A 26386-nucleotide genomic window follows, 5' to 3' on the forward strand; every position below is an offset into this window, starting at 1 on the left:
TAAGGAAAGTTTTGAGAAGCTTCTCTTTTGAGAAGCTACTTCTTTGTTTTCATGGAGTGCGGTCTCACACACAAATGTAAACACACAGAGAAACCCATATAGCAGTGATGGCGAACCTTTTAGAGACCGAGTGCCCAAAAACTGGCCCCGCCCCTGCTCTACCCCCTGCCCCGCCCCACCCTGCCTGCCCGCAGGGCCACTTGCCGCCTCCAGGGCCCGCCGCAGATCATCCAGGCAGCCCAGCAGCCCCATGGCGGCCACGCCCTCTGCCTGCACCCTGCAGCATCAACTGTGCACGATGGGGCGTGAGGGCAGAGTCTTGTCTACGCTGCCTGGCTGCCATGTCCTTGGCTGCGCTGCTCCGTGTAGGCCACGCTCAGGGGCGACTCTCCTCCAGGGGGGCTGCTGGTGAGGAGGGGGTCATAGGGGAGGCAAGGCTGGGGTAACGGCAGGTGTGCGCACAGAGAGGGCTCCGAGTGCCGCCTCTGGCACCTGTGCCATAGGTTCGCCACCACTGCCATATAGAATGTAGAATGAGTTGCAAGGGACCTTGGAGGTCTTTTAGTGCAACATCCCCCCCTCCCCAAGCAGGAGACTGACAGCTGGCTGTCCAGTCTCTTCTTAAAAGTATTTTCATGGAGCAGGACCATGCACACATATAAACACACACAGAAACCCATCAATTAGCTGAATTGTGTTCTTTTTTTAAGTAATAAATATAAACTCTGGCACTGATATTTCCCTACAGCAGTGATGGCGAACCTTTTAGAGACCGAGTGCCCAAACCGCAACCCAAAACCCACTTATTTATCGCAAAGTGTCAGGGCCGCATCAGCATTGTGGTGCCCTGGGGGTGGGGGAGGGAGGCGCCTCTGAGTGCTGCCTCTGGCACGCAAAAACTGGGGGCGCAAAAATGGGCCACCGTGTTGCAAAGTGCAAAAATGGCCACTTCTGCGCCACAGGGTGCAGATACACGACACTATACCACGCAAGAACGGGGCAGGGCTAGTGAGTATCACACAGGCACTAGCCCCGCCCCATTTACAGTGCATGTCTGCTTGCAGCCCTGTGCGTGCATGCACGCATGTAAAATGCTTCCCCCTCCCTTTTCTTCCAGTCCACCAATTGATAATGGTTGGTGAGGCTCCTGCTTCGGGCGGCAGTGGTGGCCTGATGGACCTGCTACTGGCGATGGTGGCGCACATGCCAACAGAGAGGGCTCTGAGTGCCGCCTCTGGCATGTGTGCCATAGGTTCATCACCACTGCCCTCCAGCCTTGTTTCTTTGGCATCCTGATGGGTGTTTCACACCGCAAACTTTGGGAGATTCAGCTTTGCCACCACACAAAACCTCAGCAGCAAAACCTCATCATCCTTGACTTTTCAAGATGTGAGCAACAGATATTTGCAAACCTGTTATAAACATGTTTCCCCTCCTTTCCTTGTGTAATCCTAAGAGGTGACAATTGTTCTTGTTCAGTGCTTTAATTTTGTAGCTTTGCGGTCTCCTTCTCACACAGGCAATTGCTTTCGTGTCTTAACTTTTAACAAAAGAATGTAAAAGCTTTGGAAATTTTATTATTTTGTAGAATGTAGACCACCCAGAGCCCCTGTCTGAGAGGGATGGGCAGTTAAGGAATGCAAAGTATAAAGAAGCAAATGCAACAACTCAGCCTGAATTAAAACTAAATCTTAGATTCCAACTAAGGATTTTGGATCTACTTTCTCTGCAATATTGTGGATTCTTTGGTGATTTTAGTGACTGCCTTCTTTGTAACAGAGATGTGAGTGTGATTGAATGTGTATTCTCTGTCATCCAGGTCATGGTTGTCCCAAAGGTGCTTTTTCAGGAGGCAACTGGACTTTATTTTTCTTAGGACATTTCTCTTCTCATCCAAGAAGCTTCTGCAGCTCTGACAGCTGTCTGCAAGGAGTATAAATCCTTCTGTTCCTGGCTATCTAGTCAGAGCTGAAGAATCTTCCTGGATGAGAAGCGAAACGTCTTCAAAGAAAAACAAGAAAGTCCAGTTGCCTCTTGAAAAAAGCATCTTTGGGAGTGTGATTGAAGACACCAGCTCTACCCAGGAAGACAGGAAAGTGAATCTGAAGTTCATCCAGAGCAGGGCCTTCTGCTCCATTCCTTGAGCCTGAAGTTTCAGATAGTCTAGAGCAGGGCTTTTCAACCTTTTCACCCATTGTACCACTTTTAGGATATGGCAGCATCCGAGTATCACCAGTCGCCTAGCAAGGTGTCAAAAACTTGATGACACCCCCCCCAAAAGGAAAAAAGTGATAAAGTACAGATAGTCCTCGACTTACAACAGTTCACTTAGTGACTGTTCGAAGTTACAATGGCACTGAAAAAAGTGCCCCCCAAGACACAGCTGAGCAAGACACCTGCCTGCCCACCCAGCGGCGCTCTTCCTCCTGTCCGAGGTTTTCATTGTTGTGAGCATTTCTGTTGAGGATTGGCAGTGGGGGTGGGGTGGGGGGTGTTTGGTTTTTATTCCCCCCCATCTGCTGGGTGGTTGCAGCAGGTTTTGGTCACTTCACATGACCCTGGGACACTGTGACTGTCATAAATATGAATCAGTTGCCAAGCATCTGAATGTAAATGACAAGATCCTGGAGATGCTGCAACATTCCAGCTGATCGGCACTTCTTCTGGGCTCAGCAGAAGCACCAGGATCAGTGGCGAGCTCCAGCTGGAGCCTGGCGCTGATCCTGGTGCTTCCACTGAGCCCTGACAGACCCGAAGAAGCGTCGATCAGCTGGAAAGCGGCACTGATCCTGGCACTTCCGCTGAGCCCTGACAGCCCTGCAGCTCCAGCCATCTCTTGCTCAGGCTTGTGCGGTGCTGCCATCGGTTCAGCTCATTCCCCTCCCCCACTACCACTTTTCTAGGATGGTCGCATACCACCTGCCAGGTGCCAGTGTACCACAGGTGGTACCCGTACCACTGGTTGAAAAGCCCTGGTCTAGATACCATTCACTTACCTCAAAGTAGACAACTTCAGGCTTACTCTACGAGTACAGCTCAATGAGTTTGCAGCCAACTCTGGGGGGGGGGGAAAGCAAACCCAGAGTTTTAATATAATATAATATAATAATAATAAAGTTGGAAGGGACCTCGGAGGTCATCTAGTCCAACCCCCTGCTCAGGCAGGAAACCCTATACCATTTCGGACAAATGGCCGTCCAGTCTCTTCTTTAAAACTTCCAGCGTTGGAGCATTCACCGCTTCTGGAGGCAGGTTGTTCCACTGGTTAATTGTTCTCACCGTCAGGAAGTTTCTCCTTGGTTCTAGGTTAATTCTCTCTTTGATGAGTTTCCATCCGTTGCTTCTTGTCCTGCCTCCAGGCGCTTTGGAGAATAGCTTGACTCCCTCTTCTTTGGGGCAGCCCCCCCCGAGATATTGGAAGGCTGCTATCATGTCCCCCCCCTCGTCCTTCTCTTCATTTAAACAAGGAGTAAGCCAGTGCCGTTGACTTTCCGCTTCAGGGCTGGGAAAGAACCGGCAGCCGAGGTAAAGGAGGCCAGGGGTCCACCTTCTCCAGATGTTTCTCCAGCGTCCACCGAACAGCTCAGAACCCCCTCCTCCACCTGGCTACGCGGCAACCAAGCAGGAGGACAGGAAGCCTTGGGATCAGCCTGGGAAGCGCCCCCCCCCACTCCCCACCCTTAGAAGCCGGATTTAAAACCCCGAACCGAGGGGGCGCGGCCGGCTCGGGGGGGGGGCGGGGCGGGGCCAGGATCGGAGACAACGAGGCCCGTGGATCGCAAGCCAGCAGAATAAAGACTCGGCAGGCGAGGAGTCCGGCTCCTTCCCTCCGCCAGACAAGGTGGGTGGATGGGAGACGACGGTGGTGGTGGTGGGGGGGGGGTTTGCCTTCTTCTCTCTCTCTCCCCCAGGACTGGCTTTGGTTCAGGGAACCAGGGAGGCTGGGGGTGGTGGTGGTGGTGGCCCCGGAACGAAGCCGTGGCATTACTCCCCCCTACTCCATCTCAACTCTTTGAGACCGGATCGCGAGTAGACCCGGAGGGGAGAGGCTGCCTCCTCCCCTGTTGTTCACCCCCCTCCCCACGCCCCCCCCCCGGTCTCGATCCTGGGGGAGGCTGGAAAGGCTGGAGGCGGCTCTTCGCTCCTCGAAAGCCGGAGCTGCTCACTCTTGCAAACCGCCCGGATTCCTCCAGTCCAGACGAAGAGGAGAGGGCGGCCGGTGGGGTGGGGAAGGGCCAGCGACCCCCCTCCCTCTTCTGCGACCCCTTAATCTGGATGCCTTCCTTTTTTCTCCAGCAGGGAGCCTCGGACAGCTGCTGCGGGATCGGGACCAGCCGTAACCCCCCCCCCCCGTTTCTGTCGCCTGCCGAAGGAAAGGAAACGAATGCAAAGGGGAGGAGGCGCGGCAGCCTTGCAAGCGACTCCAAGCGCAAAGCAGAGCCGGGGATCGCTCGGCCAGCCTCCTCCTCCTTCTCCTCCTCCTCCTCGCTGCTCTCTCTCTTTCTCTTTCTCTCCCGTTTGGGGAAGGGTGAGCCCTTCCGCAAAAGGCCACCTGCCGAACCGAGGCTCCCGCACGCACACCTGTCTCCGCGGACGCCCCAGCCTTGCCTGATCGATGCGCCGCGCCTCGCCTCGCCCTCCGCCCAGGTGGCCACGCAGGCAGGCAGGCAGGCAGGCCGAAAGCAACCGGGCGGAGTCAGGAGCCCGCTCCGCCGAAGTCGCTTGCCGCGCCAAACCTTCCCTCCGGAGCGTTTCTTTTGTTCAGCGGCCAGCGCCAGGCAGGGGAAGGGAAGGGAAGGGAGGGGAGGGGAGGGGCGGGTCTCTTCCTTCGGGCTCTCCCGCCTCCTCCTCCCCCCCTCCCAGCCTTTCCCCTAGCGGAGCAAGTCTCTCCAAAGTTGAGTTAAGCGAGAGGAGAGCTTGAGCGGGCGGAGGGCGGAGAAGGAGAAGGCAAAGAGCAAGCGAAGCCAGCGCTCCCCATTCTCCGCCACTGTTCCTTCTCCAGGCCCGGGCAGGCTTGGGGGTTCAGGGGTTTTAGGCTCAAGCGGAGCTTCCCGGCCTGTAGAGGGATGCCCAGCTTCTTCTCCAAGGCTTTGCGCGCAGGACACCTTGGGCACAGCAGCTGCTCCAGGGTGGCCTTTACCGTGGGCTGATCTTTGGCTCCTGCTGCTCCTGCTTGGCGAACATTTGCATCTCATTTCCCCCTTACACTTTTTCGGGGAGCGATTGGAAGAGGAGGAGGAGGAGGAGGATCTAAGGCAGACTCGAGGTTTGCACGCTGTGGTCAGTCGCTCTCTCCCTTCCCGGAAGTTCTCTCTCCGTCCCCTCTCAGCTCCGGGAGCCTGGCCGATGCCGGGGAAGCCTCCTCCGGGAAAACCACCCCTGGACTGGGCACCGCTGCCCACCCGCCGGCCGCTTCTGCAGAGACAGCCCAGCCCTGCCCGGGCTGGAAGAGGCGTGCCTCTCGGCCGTCTTTCGAATGGGGCTCCTCTCCCCTCTGCCTCCCCCTCCCAGGCATACCTCATTTAAGCCCCTCTGATGGGACCTCCGCATCCTTCCGCCCCTCCCGGGGCTTAAGAGCTGCCCCGGAGTAAGCAAGCTTCGGAAAGGAAGCGCCCGCAGGAAAGAGAAGAGAGAGAGAGACAGACAGAGAGAGACAGAGAGAGAAGTAGAGCCCGGGAGTTCTCCGCGCCAGCGGCTCGACGGGGGCCGGGAGTTTGCCAAGAGTGGGCGGCTGGGCTGGGCTGGGCGAGAGAAAGCGTAGCTCCGGCTGAGGCCAGGCGGGCCGGAGCCTCCCTTCCCCTCCTGACGGCTCCAAGCTGGCTTGTTGAGCAGAGGCGCCGTTGATGGCCCTGCGCGCCGGGACGGCTTGCTTTGCGCAGCTCTTGCGCAGGCTTTGCCGGCTGCGCCTTCCGCTGGCCAGACGCTCCAGCAGTCTCCTCTGCCTCTCCGCCTCCCAGGAAGCCGACCACGCAGGCGGAGAGCAGTCGCCGCCGCCGATTCAGCACCACGGACAGCCGCCGCGGGGAGGGAGCCCTATTGCACGCCGCCGCCGCCGCCTCCGCCGCCCCGCACTGCTCGCCTGGCGGGGCGGCTGCCTCGGGGCCACCCTGTCGGATCCGCGGGCGGCCAGGGGGGGACATGGTCCCCTCCGTGGGCCCTTCCTGGCGGCCATGAAGAGGCAGAACGTGCGGACTCTCTCGCTGATCATCTGCACGTTCACTTACCTGCTGGTGGGGGCGGCGGTCTTCGACGCCCTGGAGTCGGAGCACGAGCTGCGCGAGGAGGAGCAGCTGAAAGCCGAGGAGACTCGGCTGAAGGGGAAATACAACATCACCAGCGACGATTACCAGCAGCTGGAAGAGATCATCATGCAGTCGGAACCCCACCGGGCCGGCGTCCAGTGGAAATTTGCCGGCTCTTTCTACTTTGCCATTACAGTCATCACCACCATTGGTAAGTCCCCTTCTCGGTGGCTGGTGGGAGGGGGTGGGGGAAATGGCTTTGGGGGTGAAGGAGGCCAAGCCTTATCTGAGCGGTTGACAGGTGGACCCGAAGGCAAGGAAGAAGTAAGAAGGGACAGATGCCTGAAGCTAATATTAAGGGTGGGACAACTGTAGGGTTGTGGGAAGAGAAGGCAAGGAAAACATTGGACGTGAGGCTGAAGTTTCACCCTTCCTTGAAGATCTGGGGTTACCGTCCAGGGTCTTCCCTTTCCTTTAAAATTTGAATTTCCCGAACTTATGCTCGAGTCTTCTCCACTTGCCCGTATTCCTGGGAAAAGTTTTCTCCATTGGCAAAGAGCTAGGTTGGGAGTTAAAACAGTGACTGGAAAGCTTTCGGAGGAAATTAACTGTTGCTTCTATCTCTCCACACCCATGTCTGGGAAGCAACACAAATCATGAGCATGTTTCCTCAGAAATACTAAGAGGTGCAAGGAAATGCTCCTGGCATTATTCATTGGCTTGGATCCCTGATACAAAAATACTTATTTGGAGAAGAATGTCAACACAGCAACTTTTCAAAACAATTAGGCCTGCTATCCTAAGAACAAGCCCTGGGAACTATTTGTCAGACTCAGCCATCTGCGGGACAGGACTTGTGGAAGGATTTGAGCTGCAAGTTTTTTTGTTTAAGCTCGATCTCGTGTCCTAGGGAAACGATTTGCAAACTTCCATGGCTGTTCCCGGGCTATTATTATAAAATCACTTTAACGGGGTAAATAGGAATCTTTACAAATGGATAGTTTGGAAGATGTTACATCTGAGTTGAAGGGTTATGTTGGGGTACAAAGAATTCAGTATTAAACTTGTAACTGCTCCTTCTGATTGTTTAGCTATTGAAGGAGGTGAATTGTCTAGAAAGTCTTTATGACTATCCTAGTTATGGGTTCCCATGTTCTACCACCTCTTCTGAAAAAGGAAATAGCCAGCCGTCAAGCAATATAACAACTTTGGGAGTATTTCTTTTTCAACAGTTGGACAAAGACCTAAACTGTTTTTGGTGCAGTAGGATTGGCAGTAGGCTCCAGAGAAACTTTCCTTCCTCAATTTAAAGTCAATGTTGGTCTATCAACCCCATCAGTCTGAAACTCCCGGTTAAAAAGAAATTGGCCCCCCCAAAAGCATAAAAATGTCGAAGTGGTGGGGCTGCCCTCTCTAACCATTTTTGCAGTTGCTCCGTTACGAGATGCGTATGTTTAAAAACCCGATGGATATGTCTTCTTAGGACATCTCTACCTGTGGCAATCTCAAAATATTACTGGTTAATTGATGCCTTGGTTGGATTCTAGTGGGCAGGACGTGAACAAATAGAATTGCGTGATTAATCACGATGGAAATTATGTGACTGTTTGGTCTTGTTGCGCCAATAGGGTCATTCGTACGTGAAAAGGCTGCCCATTTTCTGAAGAAAGTCCATTTCATCTTAATTAGAATTGTCAGCAGGACAAACGACACAGCTGCCGCGTTCCTTAGGTTTAGGATTTTGATGTTCTCACCTGCGGCAACGGATCGCTAACCGGACAGATGATCCAACACACTTCTGTGACTGGTGTCTTCATTTGGGAAAAAAAGTTTTGTCCGTGTCACATGTACGCGTTGGTTCCCTTCGTTCTTACATATCGGTCTCTTTCTTATCTTATAATGAAGCTTCCCTGTGAATCCGCTGTCTGAATGATTTAGGACCGGTCTTAACACCTGTTTATGAGTGGAGAGGCTAGGAAGATAATGTTTAAAAAAGCATTCCAGCTGCTTCTTTTTATGGTGTTTTAATTTTACTATTAATTCTAGTTAGTGGCCCTTTTAGAGTGTCCATGTGCTACAGCAAATATCAAGTATTTTGCTTTCCTTTGGGTTGGCTATTAAGTTAATAATGCAGATAATAAGAACGAAAGTTGAACAACGAAGGGGAAATCGTTTGTGTAGAGAGAAGCATTGGTGGAAGTTTGCTGCCCTCCACATTTCTGAGCTGTTAATTTTAGTAGGAGATGTAAATGCTTAGCTTCTGTGCCTCTGGAACGTAGCTAGAATTTTCTCATTTTGTTAACCACCAACATCACAAAAGTGGCCAAGATTTTAAGTAATCCTGGATGCCATGAGCTGGCTGTGCTCCACTAAGAGTTGGAATAAAATACGGTGTACCTACACATCCAACATCTAACTGTAGGTTTTAAAAGTCTGGATAGTTTCAGTGGATGTAGCAGATGGGAACTTATGGCAATTTATAGCAAAAACAGCTCCTGCAGGCAATTCTAGATCCTGAAGGGAAATATAGTTGAAATCTATAAAACCATATATTAAAAAAAAGGGACTGGAAATATGTTGTTCTCTTGCTCGGTGTTGAATTTGTAGTCCTTTGTTGCAGAAAAATAATGCGGAAAACCAGAATAATAAAAGCAAGAACTTTCTATACCCAATGTAGAATCCAACAATGGAATTCCATTCTTTATCTATTTATCTATTGAGTGGCATGGTGGTGACCTGGGGGTGAAGAAGATACTTGCCTCCACTTGGAAGGTTGAGGGTTCAGTCCTTAGGTAGGAGCAGATGTTTCTCTCCTAGGATGCAAAGAAAAAAACATATCTGCTGTGAACTCGGCATAGGTGTCAGGAAGGGCATTTGGCCATAAATGCTCAGCTCCATTCAGTCACCCCAACTCTACCCCAGATATGGATTACAGGGTTATAAAAAGGGAGCCATCCATCGATCCATCCATTGTGAGTAGCCCAATTATTTCCTGAGATGGGTGGCTATTAAAATCTCTCTCTCTCTCTCTCTCCCTCCCTTTCTCTCTCTCTCTCTGTCTCTCTCTTTTTCATTCATCCATGCATCCATCCATTGTGAGTCGCCTATATTTCCTGAGATGGGTCTCTCTCTCTCTCTCCCTCTCCCTCCCTTTCTCTCTCCTTCCCTTCCTCTCTCTCTCTCTTTCTCCTTCCCTCCCTTTCTCTCTCCTTCCCTCCCTCTCTTTCTCTCTTTCTCTCTCTCCCTCCCTTCCTCCCTTTCTCTCCCTCTCTCCCCCCTCTCTCTCTTTCTCCCATCCATCCATCCATCCATCCATCCATCCATCGTGAGTCACCTAATTATTTCCTGAGATGGGTGGCTATAAATATCTCTCTCTCTCTCTCTCTCTCTCTCTCTCTCTCTCTCTCTCTCTCTCTCTCTCTCTCTCTCTCTCTCTCTCTCTCTCTCTCTCTCTCTCTCTCTCTCTCTCTCCCTTTCTCCCATCCATCCATCCATCCATCCATCTGACTAAGGAATTATAGGTGGCCTACCAAATACTAGGTAACTGCATTCTATTCCAAGGCCAGTTGGAAGAGCCAAAATCCCAGTAAAGTCAAGGACCCGGAAGGGATGCTCTTCCAAAGGAGAGGCATCGCTGTGGAGAAGACATGTCTTCTAAATTCTCTGGGATGCCAATGCTTTAGAGCTGTAAAACGGAGCATCCCAACTCTCTCAGATATGACTGGTTGATAATAGAAGAGAGAAGGTCCTTTGGCCACTAGATGTTACGAAGGACATCGAGATGCCAAACCTTGATAGAAAGAGTTACCAATGACTTCTGCCTTCCAACTCAAGGTAGCATTGCTATGTATAATGGTTTTTAGGAAGCAACAGTTTGCTTTTCTAACTGTCCAGGCTCGTGAACTGTCTGAATATTCCTGTGATACAAAACACACTGGACCAGTCAATACAAGTCTCATGCATTAGAATATAATAGAATAACAGAGTTGGAAGAGACCTTGGAGGTCTTCTAGCCCAAACCCCCTGCTCAGGCAGGAAACCCTATACCATTTCTGACAAATGGTTGTCCAATCTCTTCTTAAAAACTTCCAGGGTTGGAGCATTCACAACTTCTGGAGGCACGTTACTCTGCTAATTAATTGTTTTAACTGTCAGGAAAATTCTCCTTAGTTCTAGATTGCTTCTCTCCTTGATTAGCTTCCATCCATTGCTTCTTGTCCTGCCCTCAAGTGTTTTGGAGAATAGCTTGACTCCCTCTTCTTTGGGGCAGCCCCTGAGATATTGGAGCACTGCTATCATGTCCCCCCTCGTCCTTCTCTTCATTAAACTAGACATACCCAATTCCAGCAACCGTTCCTTATATGTTTTAGCCTCCAGCCCCCTGATCATCTTTGTTCCTCTTCTCTGCACTCTTTCTAGAATCTCAACATCTTTTTTACTCATGGTGACCAAAACTGGTCACGTGGTAGTGTGTCACATCATTCTGCCCTAAATCAATGCGTAACTTCTTTGTTGGCCAAGGATGTGTTAATCTTCATCATGGAATTAGTTGCCTGTGGAACATATCAAAATCAATGGCAAATTAATCATGATTTAATTTCAGCCCCAAAGAATTCAGGCAATTCACAGTCCATGATTCTGTTTGAACAACACCCAGGTTTCCGGTGTGCGGTGAGGCATAAACCGATGAAATGGGTTAGGTTTTCACAACTAACCAACGTGAACTAACTAGCCAAGTATGTGCTAGATCTTTTGCTTCATTTATTGCTGTGTGAATGAAGTCATTTCTCAGAAGAAGTGAGATAGATTAGCCTTTTCGCTTTAATGGTTGATTTCTGTCCCACATTCACATACATTTTTCTTTTGTTCTTTTTTGACTTTAGAATTTTTCTTTTTAAAGTTGAAAAAACTGGTTGTTGACAAGAGGGATGCTGCTTTTGTTGAGCGTTTGATGTTGTTGGTTGTTTTTTTTAAAAAATTGTTTCTATTTTTAAACTCACCTTGAAGACATTGTTTGCTCACAGTTTTTTTGTTGAGAAGCTACCAGAATAAAAAAAAAATTTTTTTTTGTGGCATAATGAGAAAAGATTTAGCATTTCACTGCATTGGGACACTAGATTTTTTGTTGCAAATATATTTTGCATCATCCATGAATACGTCTAGTTATATTTTCTAGATTTGATTCTTATTAAAGATTGGGAGGAGAAAGGAAGGAAATGGAAATACTAATAGTGTTTCAAAGATTAACTTCTCTGGATGATAAATTGACATTTGGCTCTGAAATGCTTAAAGCTTTCAGAATCTTCTGTTGGTTTAAAACATTTGAACATCTAGAATTAAAATTCTCTCATTTCCTCCCAGCTACTGTCTAAATTTGATAATTCTTTTTATAGTTTGATTATTAATATTTATTGCTAGATCCTGATTTTTTGTTTGTTTGAACCAGACCATAAGAGTGAAGTTCCAAGCTAAAAAATAGACACTGTAGAGAATTGAGAGACGGCAAATAAGTCAATAAGAAATAACTGTGAGCAAATGCCGTTACAGATAGGATGATCTTCTTACAGATTATTGTTCAATTTTGGGATCAATTACGGATTAAGGTCTGAAATGAAAGCTTGGTGAAGAAAACATATTTTATCCTTGCGTAATTTGGAGAATCTTTCTGTTTAACTCCTGAGATGCTTCATTCATTTCCCTAAACCCTAGTGTGATTTGTAAAGCATAGTTGTAAGCATGAGTTAACATAATGTGTGGATGCAACCAATGATGGTTTATTCAATAAAGTCTCCTTATTTGTAGTGATTAATTAAATTTAAATGCTGCCTGACTCTCCGTGACCTAGAACAAGATTTGAACCCAGTCACTGCTTCTCAGCCTACAAGCCCAGTATCCAACAGGGTTTAATCTGTAAGATGTCCCGGACTGACATCTGCTGCAAACAATGTTGATGCCAAAATAAGAACTTGCAAATTTTGTAATTACATACTTGCATCTCTCCATCTGAAAAATATATATGTCCCAGCATTTGTAAGACAATGTTACACAAATCTTTCCGTTTCTCCTCCTACGGATGTCTATGATCATAGGCCATCATGGATGTGTGTATCTGTGTGTTTGAGACAAACTACTCAGTGTAAATTCGCATTGCCAACTCTTCCCCTTACAAGTGACATTGTGATGCTAGTATAAAGGGGCTGAGTTTGTATCATGGCCTCCCCGCACAAACCTGGTCTGTTTTGCCCTTGTTTGCCAAAATGATACCTTGCTGGAAATGAGGGCTAGTCAAGTAGTGTCCACTGTTCTGGCTTTGTGTTAGGCTTAGTTGGCAACTAAGTTCATTTAGTGATTGTCCAGGAACTTTGAAAGATCCTAATTGAGGAAGAGTGGAGGATACCTCTATTATCTTCTTGAGAATATAATGGGACGGAATGGAATGGAATAAGAATAGAATAGAATAGAATAGAATAGAATGGAATGGAATGGAATGGAGTGGAGTGGAGTGGAGTGGAGTGGAGTGGAGTGGAGTGGAATGGAGTGGAGTGGAGTGGAATGCCTTAAAACAAGGCATTGGGCATTCATGTGCCCAAAACAGGTCACTACTGACAGTATATTGATGGGCAAGTTCTCAACTTGCATGTACACATACATTGAACTAAACCATTCATAATGCAAGCAGATGCATTGGCACATGTGCCAAACCTGATTAGGCTTCAGGTTGACTCTTTCAGTGATTTTTTCCCCCCCTGACTTAGCCTAATGTACAAAAAAAAACAACCAAAAAAACCAGTCTGCTTGACTAGTTTAAGGATCAATTTCGATGGAAATGCAGGAATGTTGTTAACTTGGAAATCAAATTCGATGGGTTGCATAAACACTATTGTATAAACACATCTACTGTGTGAAGTGTAATGGTGCCAGTGTCTTTGGAGGACATGAAAGAAGGACTTGGAGGCATTGAGTAAATCAATTCCTTCCTTCCTTCCTTCCTTCCTTCCTTCCTTCCTTCCTTCCTTCCTTCCTTCCTTCCTTCCCTCCTTTCCTCCTTCCCTCCTTCCATCCAGTGGTGGGATTCAGCCAGTTCACACCAGTTCGGCAGAACCGGTAGCTAATTTTTTGTTGCCCAGGCCCAGAACGGACATCATCATCATCATCATCATCATCATCATCATCATCATCATCATCATCATCATCATCATCATCATCATCATCATGTTGGAAGAGACCTTGGAGGTCATCTAGTTCAACCTCCTGCTCAGGCAGGAAACCCTATACCATTTTGGACAAATGGCTGTCCAGTCTCTTCTTAAAAACTTCCAGTGTTGGAACATTCACCGCTTCTGGAGGCAGGTTGTTCCACTGGTTAATTGTTCTCACTGTCAGGAAGTTTCTCCTTAGTTCTAGGTTGCTTCTCTCTTTGGTTAGTTTTCATCCGTGGCTTCTTGTCCTGCCTTCTGGTGCTTCTGGAAGCAGCATCCACACACAGAACCGGTTGTTCACATATTTGAATCCCTTCCCTGCTTCCATCTAAGGCAAGTTCACAGTCTGGGATCAGCCATGTTGCAGTTTCAAAAAGATCCTCTCAGCTGTAAGTGTGATATGTGTGAAAAGTATCACAGTAGATCTTGTGGATACTAGAGAGTCCAACTCCTCTTTCTCCATTGCTCTCTGTAAATGATATTCTTAGGAAGATCATTCCTGATTAGGCTTGATAGTCTAGGACAGGGGTTCCCAACCCCCTGTCCGTGGACTGGTACCGGTCCATGGCATGCCAGCAACCGGTCCGCACAAACAAGTAAAGTCCCATCCGTGTGATGCAGGTAGCACACAAAACCACGCACGCACTCTCTGGTCTGTGGAAAAACCTCTCTCCACGGAACCTATCCCTGGTGCCCAAAAGGTTGGGGACCTCTGTTCTAGGGCACGTCCTGCAGAACCGTTCATGGTTCATGGAGGCACATAGAGGAAAACAAACTCTCTCTCCTTCTTAAGATGGTTCTTTCACAGGTCTCCCAACCCAGAACTCCTTTGCAGTAGTGGTAAATATCTGCAGTTTGGGTGTAGGATGAGGATGGAGGTTCATTCTCCGAGCTTGTGGGTTGGTTTCTGAACATTTCGTTACCAGGCTAGGTAACATCTTCAGTGGAATTTAGGAGATGCCTCTGTTGGTGGTCTCCTGACTGTAAGGGGTTTGTGTGGTCAGTAAGTCTTGCGATGGGAAGGTGATGTCAGGTGATGATCTTGTGTTGGGTCTTTTGAAGGGCAAGGTGTGGGTCACTTCATGTGAGTGTCTTATGATGGATCTTGTGAAGGACCAGGTGTGGGTCGCATCAGGTGAGTGTCATGTGATGGATCTTGTGAGGGGCCCGGTATGGGTCACTTCAGGTGAGTGTCTTATGATGGATCTTGTGAGGAGACAGATGCGGCTCATGTCAGGTGAGTATCTTGTGATGGATCTTGTGAGGAGTCAGGTGCAGCTCATGTCAGGTGAGTGTCTTGTGATGGATCTTGTGAGCGTTCAGGTGTGGGTCACATCAGGTGAGTGTCTTGTGATGGATCTTGTGNGGTACCGTCGGCCAGACAGTGCCGGCTGGCGACCCCAAGGGGGAGGGCCTTCTCTGTGGGAGCTCCCACCCTCTGGAATGAACTACCCCCAGAGATCAGGGTGATCCCTGATCTCCCTTCCTTCCGCCGCGCCCTTAAGACATGGTTATTCCAGCTTGCGGGACTGGCCTAGGGGAAAACTTTTAGAGGGGGTTTTAATCATAATTTTAATTAGACCAATTATTAATATTTCCCTTTTAATTAACTTTTAAATTTGTAGTTTGATATTTTTGTATTTTTTATCCGGTTGTTAGCCGCCCTGAGTCCGCAAGGAGAAGGGCGGGATATAAATTTAAAAAATAAATAAATAAAATAAATAAATCATCATCATCATCATCATCATCATCATCATCATCATCATCATCATCAAGTTGGAAGAGACCTTGGAGGTCATCTAGTTCAACCTCCTGCTCAAGCAGGAAACCCTATACCATTTCGGACAAATGGCTGTCCAGTCTCTTCTTAAAAACTTCCAGTGTTGGAACATTCACCACTTCTGGAGGCAGGTTGTTCCACTGGTTAATTGTTCTCACTGTCAGGAAGTTTCTCCTTAGTTCTAGGTTGCTTCTCTCTTTGGTTAGTTTTCATCCGTGGCTTCTTGTCCTGCCTTCTGGTGCTTCTGGAAGCAGCATCCACACACAGAACCGGTTGTTCACATATTTGAATCCCTTCCCTGCTTCCATCTAAGGCAGTGATGGCGAACCTTTTAGAGACTGAGTGCCCAAACTGCAACTCAAAACCCACTTATGCATCGTCGAGTGCCGGGTGGGTGTGGCCCATTGGCTAGGTGTGGCCAACTGGGTGGGCGTAATCCATTGGGTGGGAGTGGCTGCGGTGGTAACGGCAGACTGGATGGGACTAAAAAGTTCAATCAATTCCAACTTTGCAAGATCTTTTTTTTTCCCGTGAGAAGTTGAAATTGACTGATTGAACTTTTTTTTTTTTGCACACAGCGGTAGAGGCCTAAAGCAAAAAGGTTTTATAAAACCCAGCTGAAGGCCTAGGACTGGGGTGACGGCATGCGTGCCCACAGAGAGGGCTCTGAGTGCCGCCTCTGGCACCCGTGCCATAGGTTCGCCACCACTGATCTAAGGCAAGTTCACAATCTGGGATCAGCCATGTTGCAGTTTCAAAAAGATCCTCTCAGCTGTAAGTGTGATATGTGTGAAAAGTATCACAGTAGATCTTGTGGATACTAGAGAGTTCAACTCCTCTTTCTCCATTGCTCTCTGTAAATGATATTCTTAGGAAGATCATTCCTGATTAGGCTTGATAGTCTAGGACAGGGGTTCCCAACCCCCTGTCCGTGGACTGGTACCGGTCCATGGCATGCCAGCAACCGGTCCGCACAAACAAGTAAAGTCCCATCCGTGTGATGCAGGCAGCACACAAAACCATGCACGCACTCTCCGGTCTGTGGAAAAACCTCTCTCCATGGAACCTGTCCTGGTGCCCAAAAGGTTGGGGACCTCTGTTCTAGGGCACGTCCTGCAGAACCATCCATGGTTCATGGAGGCACATAGAGGAAAACAAACTCTCTCTCCTTCTTAAGATGGTTCTTTCACAGGTCTCCCAACCCAGAACTCCTTTGCAGTAGTGGTAAATATCTGCAGTTTGGGTGTAGGATGAGGATGGAGGTTCATTCTCCGAGCTTGTGGGTTGGTTTCTGAACATTTCGTTACCAGGTTAGGTAACATCTTCAGTGGAATTTAGGAGATGCCTCTGTTGGTGGTCTCCTGACTGTAAGGGGTTTGTGTGGTCAGTAAGTCTTGTGATGGGAAGGTAATGTCAGGTGATGATCTTGTGTTGGGTCTTTTGAAGGGCAAGGTGTGGGTCACATCAGGTGAGTGTCTTGTGATGGATCTTGTGAAGGGCCAGGTGTGGGTCGCATCAGGTGAGTGTCATGTGATAGATCTTGTGAGGGGCGGGCCATACCCAGTGAAGTCCACTCACAGAATACTACCTAGAACACTCCTCTGTCTACGCCGAGTACAGTCCACTCATAGAACACTACCTAGAACACTCCTCAGTCCACGTCGAGTACAGTCCACTCACAGAACACTACCTAGAACACTCGCAAGTCCACACCCAGTGTAGTCCACTCACAGAACACTACCTAGAACACAGGGGCCCGGTGTGGCTCATGTCAGGTGAGTGTCTTGTGATGGATCTTGTGAGCGGTCAGGTGTGGGTCACATCAGGTGAGTGTCTTGTGATGGATCTTGTGAGGGGCCCGGTGTGGCTCATGTCAGGTGAGTGTCTTGTGATGGATCTTGTGAAGGGTCAGATGTGGGTCACATCAGGTGAGTGTCTTGTGATGGATCTTGTGAGGGGTCAGGTGTGGGTCACATCAGGTGAGGGCCATCACTTTTCAAAGTCACTTTTTTCAGTCTTGTTGTAATGTGAAACGGTCACTCAATGAACTGTTTTAAGTCAAGGACAGGACTTGTCCTTTACAGAAAAAGGCCTCGTTGATCCCATACGAGAAAAACCACTGCCTCTTTCACTTCCTTGCAATTTCAGTGCCTCCCCTCCTCTCCGCTGTCAGAAAAAGGTATTCAAATCTGCTTTAATGAAGTCCTTTGTTAATTATGCCTTCGCGATTTAAAAAAAAAACCCATTTATTTATTTATCTGCTGCACTGAGTGCTTATTCGCTAATGGAAAAATACAGTATCAGGCGAAGGTATAATAAGTAAATTATGCCATTATGCATGCTAGGGCTCAAAGCAGCCAGCCCCTAAATTTCCTAAGGTTAGAGACTGCCAATTTGGACTGCTTAATTTTGCAATTTCCATAATTTATTTTGATTGCAACATCTGTGGGCTTATAAATGCCCACAAAATCCAGTTTTGCTACCAGGGGATAAAGAGAATTTTGGAAGTAGTGTTGACATGAACCTATTAAAATTTATCTGTTTGCCCCTCTCTCCGTTCTGAAGTGAGCAAACAGTACCTGTCAAAATGTATTCCTACTATCAAAATCATCGGGCTTTTTGGAATATTAGCCGGACTTATTTATTTAGCGTATGACATACAGTGCCAGGGAAATGTACACATGCTAGACACACAATGCAGTCCTGACAGCCTAGATTTCTAGTTGACTCTGTTTAGTGCTTGCATGCCTATCCTTGATGCACCGTGGAGGACCAACTAGCTTTACATCAGCTGACCTGTGGCCAGTGGTGGGATTCAGCCAGTTCACACCGATTCGGTACAACCGGTAGCTAATTTTTTGTTGACTTTGGCAAACTGGCTGAATCCTATCACTGGACGGTGCCCACGGAAGCCCTAACCCTTTTTTGCAAGGCCCAGAATGGCCCGCCAGAAGTGCGTGGATGCCACTTCCAGAAGTCCAGACACTGCTTCCGGAAGTCCGTTCTGGGCCTCAGAGGAGGCCTCCCAGGCCCAGAACAGATGGGTGGACGCCATTTCCGAAAGTCCGAACACCACTTCTGGAAGTACGTTCGGGCCTTGGAAGCCTGGACGAGGCCTCCCAGGCCCTTAATGGCTTGCTGGAAGACTGTGGATGCTGCTTCCAGAAGTCTGTTCTGGGCCTCGGAGGCCCAGGCCCAGAACAGACTTCCGGAAGCGGCATCCATGCAGAGAACCTGTTGTTCACATATTTGAATCCCACCGCTGTCTGTGGCGCTTAAATTGCTGGCTCAATCGGGCTCCTCTACTTTGCTTTGCCTCGTATCACGATGCCTCACCTCTGGCCAAATCCAGCACCAGCTTCCACCCTCCGCACACGTGAACACAGCTATAGTTTCCCCACTGAAGTGGTACCCATTTATCTGCTCCCAATATTGTGTGCTTTTACATTGCTGGGTGGGCAGGAGCTAGGGATCGAGCGACGGGAGCGCTCTCCGTCTCAAAAGCTGGTCTCGAACCCATGGAGTGCAGGCCACTTCTGGCTGGCATTTCCAGCATCCTTAAGCCTCTGCGCCACCACATCCCCTATTAGCCAGGCTTGGAATTCCAGTAATCCCTGAATATTTTTGGAAAGCTTGGGTGGAGAATGCAAAGAAACTGAACTGTGATTGCCCTTGAGTTTAAATCCAATGTTGTCGGTTCAAAAGAAAGCATGGGGGCACGTGGTCTCTCCTCCACGCCTAGTATCTACCACTGACTTGGTACAAAATGATGTGTGGATGTGCTGAAGGTCAGGATGGTTGACAGGAACGGAAAAACACCGAGAGAGACCGTGTACAGTCCCAATGCAAGTTGTACTGCTTGTTAGTTTTCCTTTATTTTTCTTCTTATCTTCTGCCTTTAATTGCTTTTTTCCTCCTACTCTCTATTTCTCTGTTTTGCTTATCCCCAAAGGGAATAGAATGATGAATAGGGATGCGCCATCAGTTTTGATTTAGATGCTGGTAAATTTAGAGAAGGACAAGAAGTTTAAGTGTTCTCATAGACAGCGATCTGATGCTGAACTGGCCCCAGTGATTGACTGAGCCATCGGCAGCCTCCAGCAGTTGTCGAAGGCAAATCCCAACGGTGATTTTTCAAGAGGCAACTGGACTTCCTTTGTTTTTTCCTTGAAGATGTTTCACTTCTCATCCAAGAAGCTTCTTCATTTCTGATTGAACGGTGGAGGATGGAAGGATTTATATTTCTTACAGTCATCTGGTCATTTGCGTTCTTTTTGAGAATCATTGAGACTACTTGGAGGTTTACCTGTGCCCTCAGGGTCACCTGAATAGTCACAACACAGTCCTTTCAGCAACTCCAAGAAGGTCCCACACCCATTTGCACTATTCAGGTGACCCTGAGGGCACAGATAAACCTCCAAGTGGCCTCAATGATTCTCAGACAGCGTGCTAATGACCAGATGACTGCAAGGAATATAAATCCTTCCATTCTCTGCCATTCAGTCAGAACTGAAGAAGCTTCTTGGATGAGAAGCAAAAGGTCTTCAAGGAAAAACAAAGGAAGTCCAGTTGCCTCCTGGAAAAGCACTTTTGGGACAGCCATGACCTGGATGGCTGAGGATCTCCAAAGATACTCTAAGGCAGGGGTCTTCAAACTTGGCCCTTTTATGATTTGTGGACTTCAACTCCCAGAATTCCTCAGCCAGGCATGCAGGCTGAGGAATTCTGGGAGTTGACATCCACAAGTCATAAAAGGGCCAAGTTTGAAGACCCCTTGTCAATGCTGCTAACATTGGATGTTTTTGCTTAGACAACCTATGGAGTTGCAACCATTTTCCTTCTTGTGTTTTACTCTTAGAATTAGAGTTAGAATTAGATGATACTGGGGGGCGGGGGAGGAGGAGGACTGTGCAAGGGAGTTTAGTTAGACATAACAATACTGTAACTAGTGTGTGAACCAAGATGATTGAAATAAGAGATGATAAGAATTGGCGGGCTGGAGAACTGGAGGGAGAGCCTACATTTCAAACTAATTGGAGAATGTGATTTATGACTGTGAATTAGAGGAGGGAATTGTGCTTTGATACTAGGTGCTCAGGGGAGGGGAATTCAGATTTTGGCTTTGACTATGTAAGTGCCGAAGCTATGCTACTCGAATAAAAGATTCTTTAAGGTAAATAATGCCTCGAAGTTCTTTGAAGAGTTTCATCTGTCGGAACCATGACACCCCTGCTCTAAGGCAAATGTGCTCAGCCTGGGCTCAAAGAATTTTAAGTGGTTCCCGTCTCCTTTTAACGCCCTTAGAGTTCTTTCTCAATATGATTGCTGATAATCCGCGCCAGTTTCCCAAAGGTAGCCTTCGGCTTACGACAGTTCATTTGGTGACCGTTCAAAGTTTCAACGGCACGGGAAAAAAATGACCGAGGACTGTTTTTCACCCTTAATGACAATTGCAGCATCCCCAGCGTCACGTGGTCAAAATTCAGATGCTTGGCAAACTGGTTCCTATTTATGACGGCTGTAGCATCCCGAGGGTCATGGGATCACCCGTTGCGACCTTCTGACAAGCAAAGTCAACGGGGAAGCCAACAACTGTGTCACTAACTGAACAACTGCAGTGATTTATGTAACAACTGTGGCGAGAAAGGTCGTAAAATGGGGCAAAACCCGCTTAGCAACTGTCTCACTTAGCAACAGAGGTTTTGGGCTCAATTGTGATTGTAAGTCGAGGGCTACCTGTATTTTGTTGAGGTTAAAAACAGGCTTAGGATAGTTAAACAGACTTTCAAAACCTAAAAAAAAATGACGTTTTCAAGAAGAGAACATCATGACTCTTATGTTTGCAACGTGGTCATGCTTCTTTTTCTCCAGAGCTTCGACAAGGGATATTCTTGTCTATCAAAAACCTCAGATTTGGTATTCTGGCAGGAACCTAGGGTTTTTAACTGTGAGATGGGACTATGTCCGGTCTTCTAGTCCAGGAGTCCCCAACCTCCAGTCCATGGACCAGAACCAGTACCAGTACCAGGCCGCAGCGAGATGCCCCCTCCGGTCCACGGAAAAATCTCTCTCCAGGGAACCGGTCCCTGGTGCCCAAAAGATTGGAGACCTCTGCTCTAGAATGAATTCCAAATCTCCTCAGGAGCAGGTAGGGTCAATGGTGAAGCATGAAGGGACTTCGTCTGAGAACATCTGGTGAGGCCAGAATGTGGACATGGAATCTTGCTGGGACTTAGGCTATGCTTTAGGATGCGATGTTGGTTTTGCATTCTTAACTGCTGTACTGGTTCGTTCGTTCGTCCGTCCGTCCGTCCGTCCATCCATCCATCCATCCATCCATCCATCCATCCATCCATTTATATTTAGAGACTGTCCAACCTCAGATGACTCTGTGGTTAGACTTTAAAAGCAAGAAGCTAAATGGAGCAATAAGTGATGCATTAAAAAAACACAACATAGGGTAAACAACTGTCCCATCAAGTCTGGGAAAATAACAGTTTTCAATATCTTCTTGAGCATTATGAGAACTATATAGTTCTCCAGTAGAAGCTGGAAAGCAGGCACTAGGATAGAGAAAACATATTTTTGAGGTCCTGCTAACCTAATATGGTTCCACTGAAGGAACTTAAAATAAATCCACTCCACTCAGACAAGCACAGTGGTGGCATTCAGCCGGTTCGCACCACTTCGGTAGAACCGGTAGCTAATTTTTTGTTTCCCAGGCCCAGAATGGACTTCCGGAAGCGGCATCCACACAGAGAACCGGTTGTTCGCATATTTGAATCCCACCACTGGGCAAGCAGAATGATCAAAGAAAAGTGGTCCTTCCAAAAATTCAAGCCTTATGCCACGAAGAGCTTTTGTACCTCATTTTTAAATTGCATTTATATGCTATTTTAATCTGTACAAACCCTCAAGGTGGCTTGGAGTAATTAAAAAACAAAACATAACAACTAAATCAATGCCATCAATATTAAAACCAATATCATTTAATTAAATTAACAGTTTAAAGGTGACGAAAGAAATAGAGGAAAGGGCGAAAAGTTTCTTAAAAACTACATCCTCTTCCACACGCCCAATAGTTGAGCTTCTGGTAGTAAGGACACCACCAAAAGGGCCTCTCCTGCTGATCTGGGTAACTGGGAAGGTTTGAAATAGGAAATATGGTCCATTAGGTCTTCTTGAAGACCAGTGTCTTTTGGTCTTCAGCATGCATATTAGTGCCATTCAGACATGAACACACATACCCATATCCCTAGCAACTTCCCCAAAATATGGAACCTGGAAGAGGTGCTGAACAGCACTGCCTACAATTCTAACTCAAAGATCACATTCACATGGATTTTGGAGCCATGCTGGCGCGGTGGTTAGAATGCAGTATTGCAGGCTAGTTCTGCTCACTCTGTCAGGAGTTCGATCCTGATCGGCTCAAGGTTAATTCAGCCTTCCATCCTTTCGAGGTCAGTAAAAATGAGGACTCAGATTGTTGGGGGCAATAGGCTGAATCTGTAAATCGTAAAGCCATACATAAGTCTAAGTGCTATTGCTAAGTGCTATTTAGGAAGTTGTCAGCCTGGAGGCCAAATGTAGATTGCTCTGCCCTGTTGTGTTCCTGGTAGCTACCTATGGCTGTGGAAGTTGGACCTTAAAAAAGCAAGACCGGAAGAAAATCAATTCCTTTGAGCTGTAGTGACAGAGAAGGCTCCTGTGTATTCCTTAGACAGCAAAGGTGATCAACAAGCAAGAACTGGAGTGCATGACTGGACACCATGAAAGCTGACACCAGCCAGAGCATAAAACAACTCAAAGTTGTAATGCAAGATCAGAAGACATGGAAAGACCTGGTCCATAGAATCGCCAAGAGTCAGATACAACTGAATGAATAACATCATCATCAATTCAACACAGAAGCCTGACTATTGTTCAGTTGTGTCTGGCTCTTTTCAGCTCTCCTAAAAACTTTAGTTTCTTTTTACCTGCCGTTATAATTGGAATGTCAAATGTTTCTGCCTCCTAAGGGATATTTCCTCCCGCCACCAGCAATTTCCACATTTGTGGCTGGAAGATATATTTTTTACAATTCCACATGGGAGTGCCCTCCATTAGCTCTTTGCCCTTAAAGACTACGGATGGGGTAGGTCTCTGTAGAGTTCATGAGATGTTCTGTAGAAACTTTCATATAATTCATCTCATAGGAATCATCTCATGACCGAAGTGACCAATGCTGTGTGATTAATTGCACACTCTTGTCATGACAGTCCTCAGAACCATGACCTGACCACCACTACTACTGTTAACTATTACTATGAATATGTACACAGAGCAGAAGAAGCCTTATCCTCTTGAATTGGGTGAGGAAGAGTGCATTAGAAAGGGGACACAACCTATCCAGTTTTATACATTTTACTCTGCAACATGAACCAATCTTTTTAAAAACCTAGTGCAACTCGGCTCCCCGTTCAAGAACAAGGTATTTTGGAGCACTTTTCAGTTGTCAACCTTTTAGTTTCTCAAGTCTTCTCATCCCAGCAGATAAACCAGTCTGTTCAAACACTTTTCTTATCTTTGAAACTCTTCCCAGTGGCCAGGAAGCCAGGCAAAGCCGGGAGGAGTTGAATTGATCTGAAATGTTTGCAGTAGATTAGCTGAAATTTCTTCTGATGGGTTAGTGAGGGACATCTCCTCACAGGCAAAATGCAAATCGCAGGATAATTGGCCCTCCCCTCCCCTCTTGTCCATTTTGGAAAGCGTAACATTTTTGGGTGATAGTTTTGGAAATAAAAGTTCTCCATCTCAGGAAATGTAGGCGAAGGAGTGGCAGAACCTGGAGGTGGAGTCAAAAGAGCAATCAGCCTAGAATCTCTACGTAGCTACAAGTGAACTAAGTCTAACCCTCCTTGAATTCTGTTGACCCTTACCTAACATCAATATAGTGGTAGATATTATTTGAATACTTTTTTGTGCAATAGAATAGAATAGAATAGAATAGAATAGAATAGAATAGAATAGAATAGAATAGAATAGAATAGAATAGAATAGAGCTGGGAGGGACCTTGGAGGTCTTCTAGTCCAGCCCCCTGCTTAAGCAGGAGAACCTATACCATCTCAGACAGGTGAATGTCTAGTCTCTTCTTAAAAGACTCCAGTGATGGAGTGCCCACAACATCTAAAGGCAAGCTGTTCCACTGGTTGATTGTCCTCACTGTCAGGAAGTTTCTCCTTAATTCTAGGTTGCTTCTCTCCTGAAATTTAGCAAGGGCAGCCAGCTCCTCTGGGGTCTCAGATTCAAGTTCCCTTGGATATCCTTGGAGCAGAATATCAGAATAATAAGTTGGAAGGGGACCTTGGAGGTCTTCTAGTCCAAACCCCTCCTCAAGCAGGAGACCCTATACCAAGATGGTTGTCCAATCTCTGCTTAAAAACCTCTAGTGTTGGAGAACCTACAACTTCTGGAGGCAAGTCGTTCCACAGATTGATTGTTCTAACTGTTAAGAAATATCTCATTGTTTCTAGATTGGTTCTCGGTTAGCTTCCATCTAGTCCTGCCCTCAGGTGTTTTAGAAGAATAGGTTGACTCCCTCTTCTTTGTGGCAGCCCTTCAAATATTGGGACACTGCTGTCATGTCACCCCTAGTCCCTTTTTACATTAAAATAGACATACCCAATTCCTGCAACCATTCTTCATATATTGTATATTCCAGCCCCCTGATCATCTTTGTTGCTCTTCCCTACCCTCTTTCTAGAGTCTCAACATCTTTTTTATTTCATGGTGACCAAAACCGGATGCAGTATTCTGGGTGTGGTCCAACCAAAGCCTTGTAAAGTGGTACTAACACTTCACTTCAGTCTTCTGGTGAGGTAGTGCTTATGCAAAATATGTTCCATCTTGTATTGCACCACTGCAATGCTACCTAGAGCAAAAAGGTAGCAACAAATCTTTTTCTTTATATGCACTCAGTTAGCAGATAAACGCAAGCATGCCTCTTAACAAAGAGTTATCCTTTTTGGATGTGTGTGTAAGAATACCATTATCATCTTAGTAAAGCAAGCAGTTTTAGAAAAGACAGCGAGCTAGTAGTTCTCTAGCCAATTTAATGTTGCATAACCTTCGGATGGCAAACTTCCAAACATTAACAAAAAGTTTATATAACTATGGCAAAATTTTTTGAAAAGAATTGAAGTGTGAAACGGAAATTAAGCGTTTCCCCTTATTTACGCCAATGCAAACTGAATGGATATAGCAGAACCCCTTAGAATTGAAACAGTGTTATTGAATATATCAAATATCTGCTTTTAGTTAAAAAAAAAACCACGATGGATTTTTAAAATGAATTGTCTCCTCTTTGGACAATTATTTCTTGCATAATTGTTGGTGTGGCAAGGGTGCATTTCTTAGTTGCTCCACAATTAGTTGGAGCAAATTTTAAGGAGTGGAACTGAGGTTTTATTTATTTATTTATAGTTTAATGAAAAGAAATTCTAGGGCTGACATGATAGCACTCTTTCCAATATCTAAGGGATGGAGAGAAGGGATGGAGAGAAACAACCTGGAATTAAGGAGAATCTTCCTAATGGTGAGAACAATTAACTAGTGGAACAGCCTGCCTCCAGACGTTGTGGGTGCTTCATATATATATTTGTAGTAAAGGGATGACCATAATGTTAATGTCATGGTTCCGACAGATGAAACCCTTCAAAAGAACTTTGAGGCATTGCTTTCCGTAAAGAATCTTTTATTTGGGAAACAAAATATTGGCACTACATAGTTGAACCCCAAAACTGAATTCTCCTCCCCTGGATACAAAGGAACAAAGTACAATTCCCACCCCCAATAAACAGTCATAAATCAGATTCCCCAATTAGCTTGAAGCACAGGCTTTCTCCCCAGCTCTCCAGCCCGCCAAAACTTTATCACCGCTGGGCGCAATAACCTTGGATTCCCATGGCAGAGTTATTATTATTATTATGGCTAACTGAACTCTCATCCCAATCCCCCCTCCCAGCACCAACTGATTCTAAAGCATAGAGAAAATGGCTCCATTTTCATCTGTTGTCAAAGCAAGAACATCCGATGTTAGCAGCGTTGACAGTTATATCAGCTAAGGTTCCGTTTAACTTACGTTTCAAAAAGAGTTATCCATAGAAACCAACAGGTCTTCCCAAGA

At 46.8% G+C, this 26386-nt stretch overlaps 1 protein-coding gene across 1 annotated transcript in view; it reads left to right on the forward strand.

Annotated features, from left to right (window-relative positions):
* Window positions 1-6170: 6170 nt before the first annotated feature.
* Window positions 6171-26386, forward strand: part of KCNK9 (potassium two pore domain channel subfamily K member 9) — a 112416-nt gene continuing 92200 nt past the window's right edge. The window contains exon 1 of the mRNA XM_015820170.1: window positions 6171-6453. Within this exon, the coding sequence (XP_015675656.1) occupies window positions 6171-6453 (283 nt within the window). The remainder of the gene's footprint in view (window positions 6454-26386) is intronic.

Source organism: Protobothrops mucrosquamatus, unplaced genomic scaffold, assembly GCF_001527695.2.
Source record: "Protobothrops mucrosquamatus isolate PMUCROS unplaced genomic scaffold, P.Mucros_1.0 scaffold1079, whole genome shotgun sequence".
NCBI classification, from domain to species: Eukaryota; Metazoa; Chordata; class Lepidosauria; order Squamata; family Viperidae; genus Protobothrops; species Protobothrops mucrosquamatus.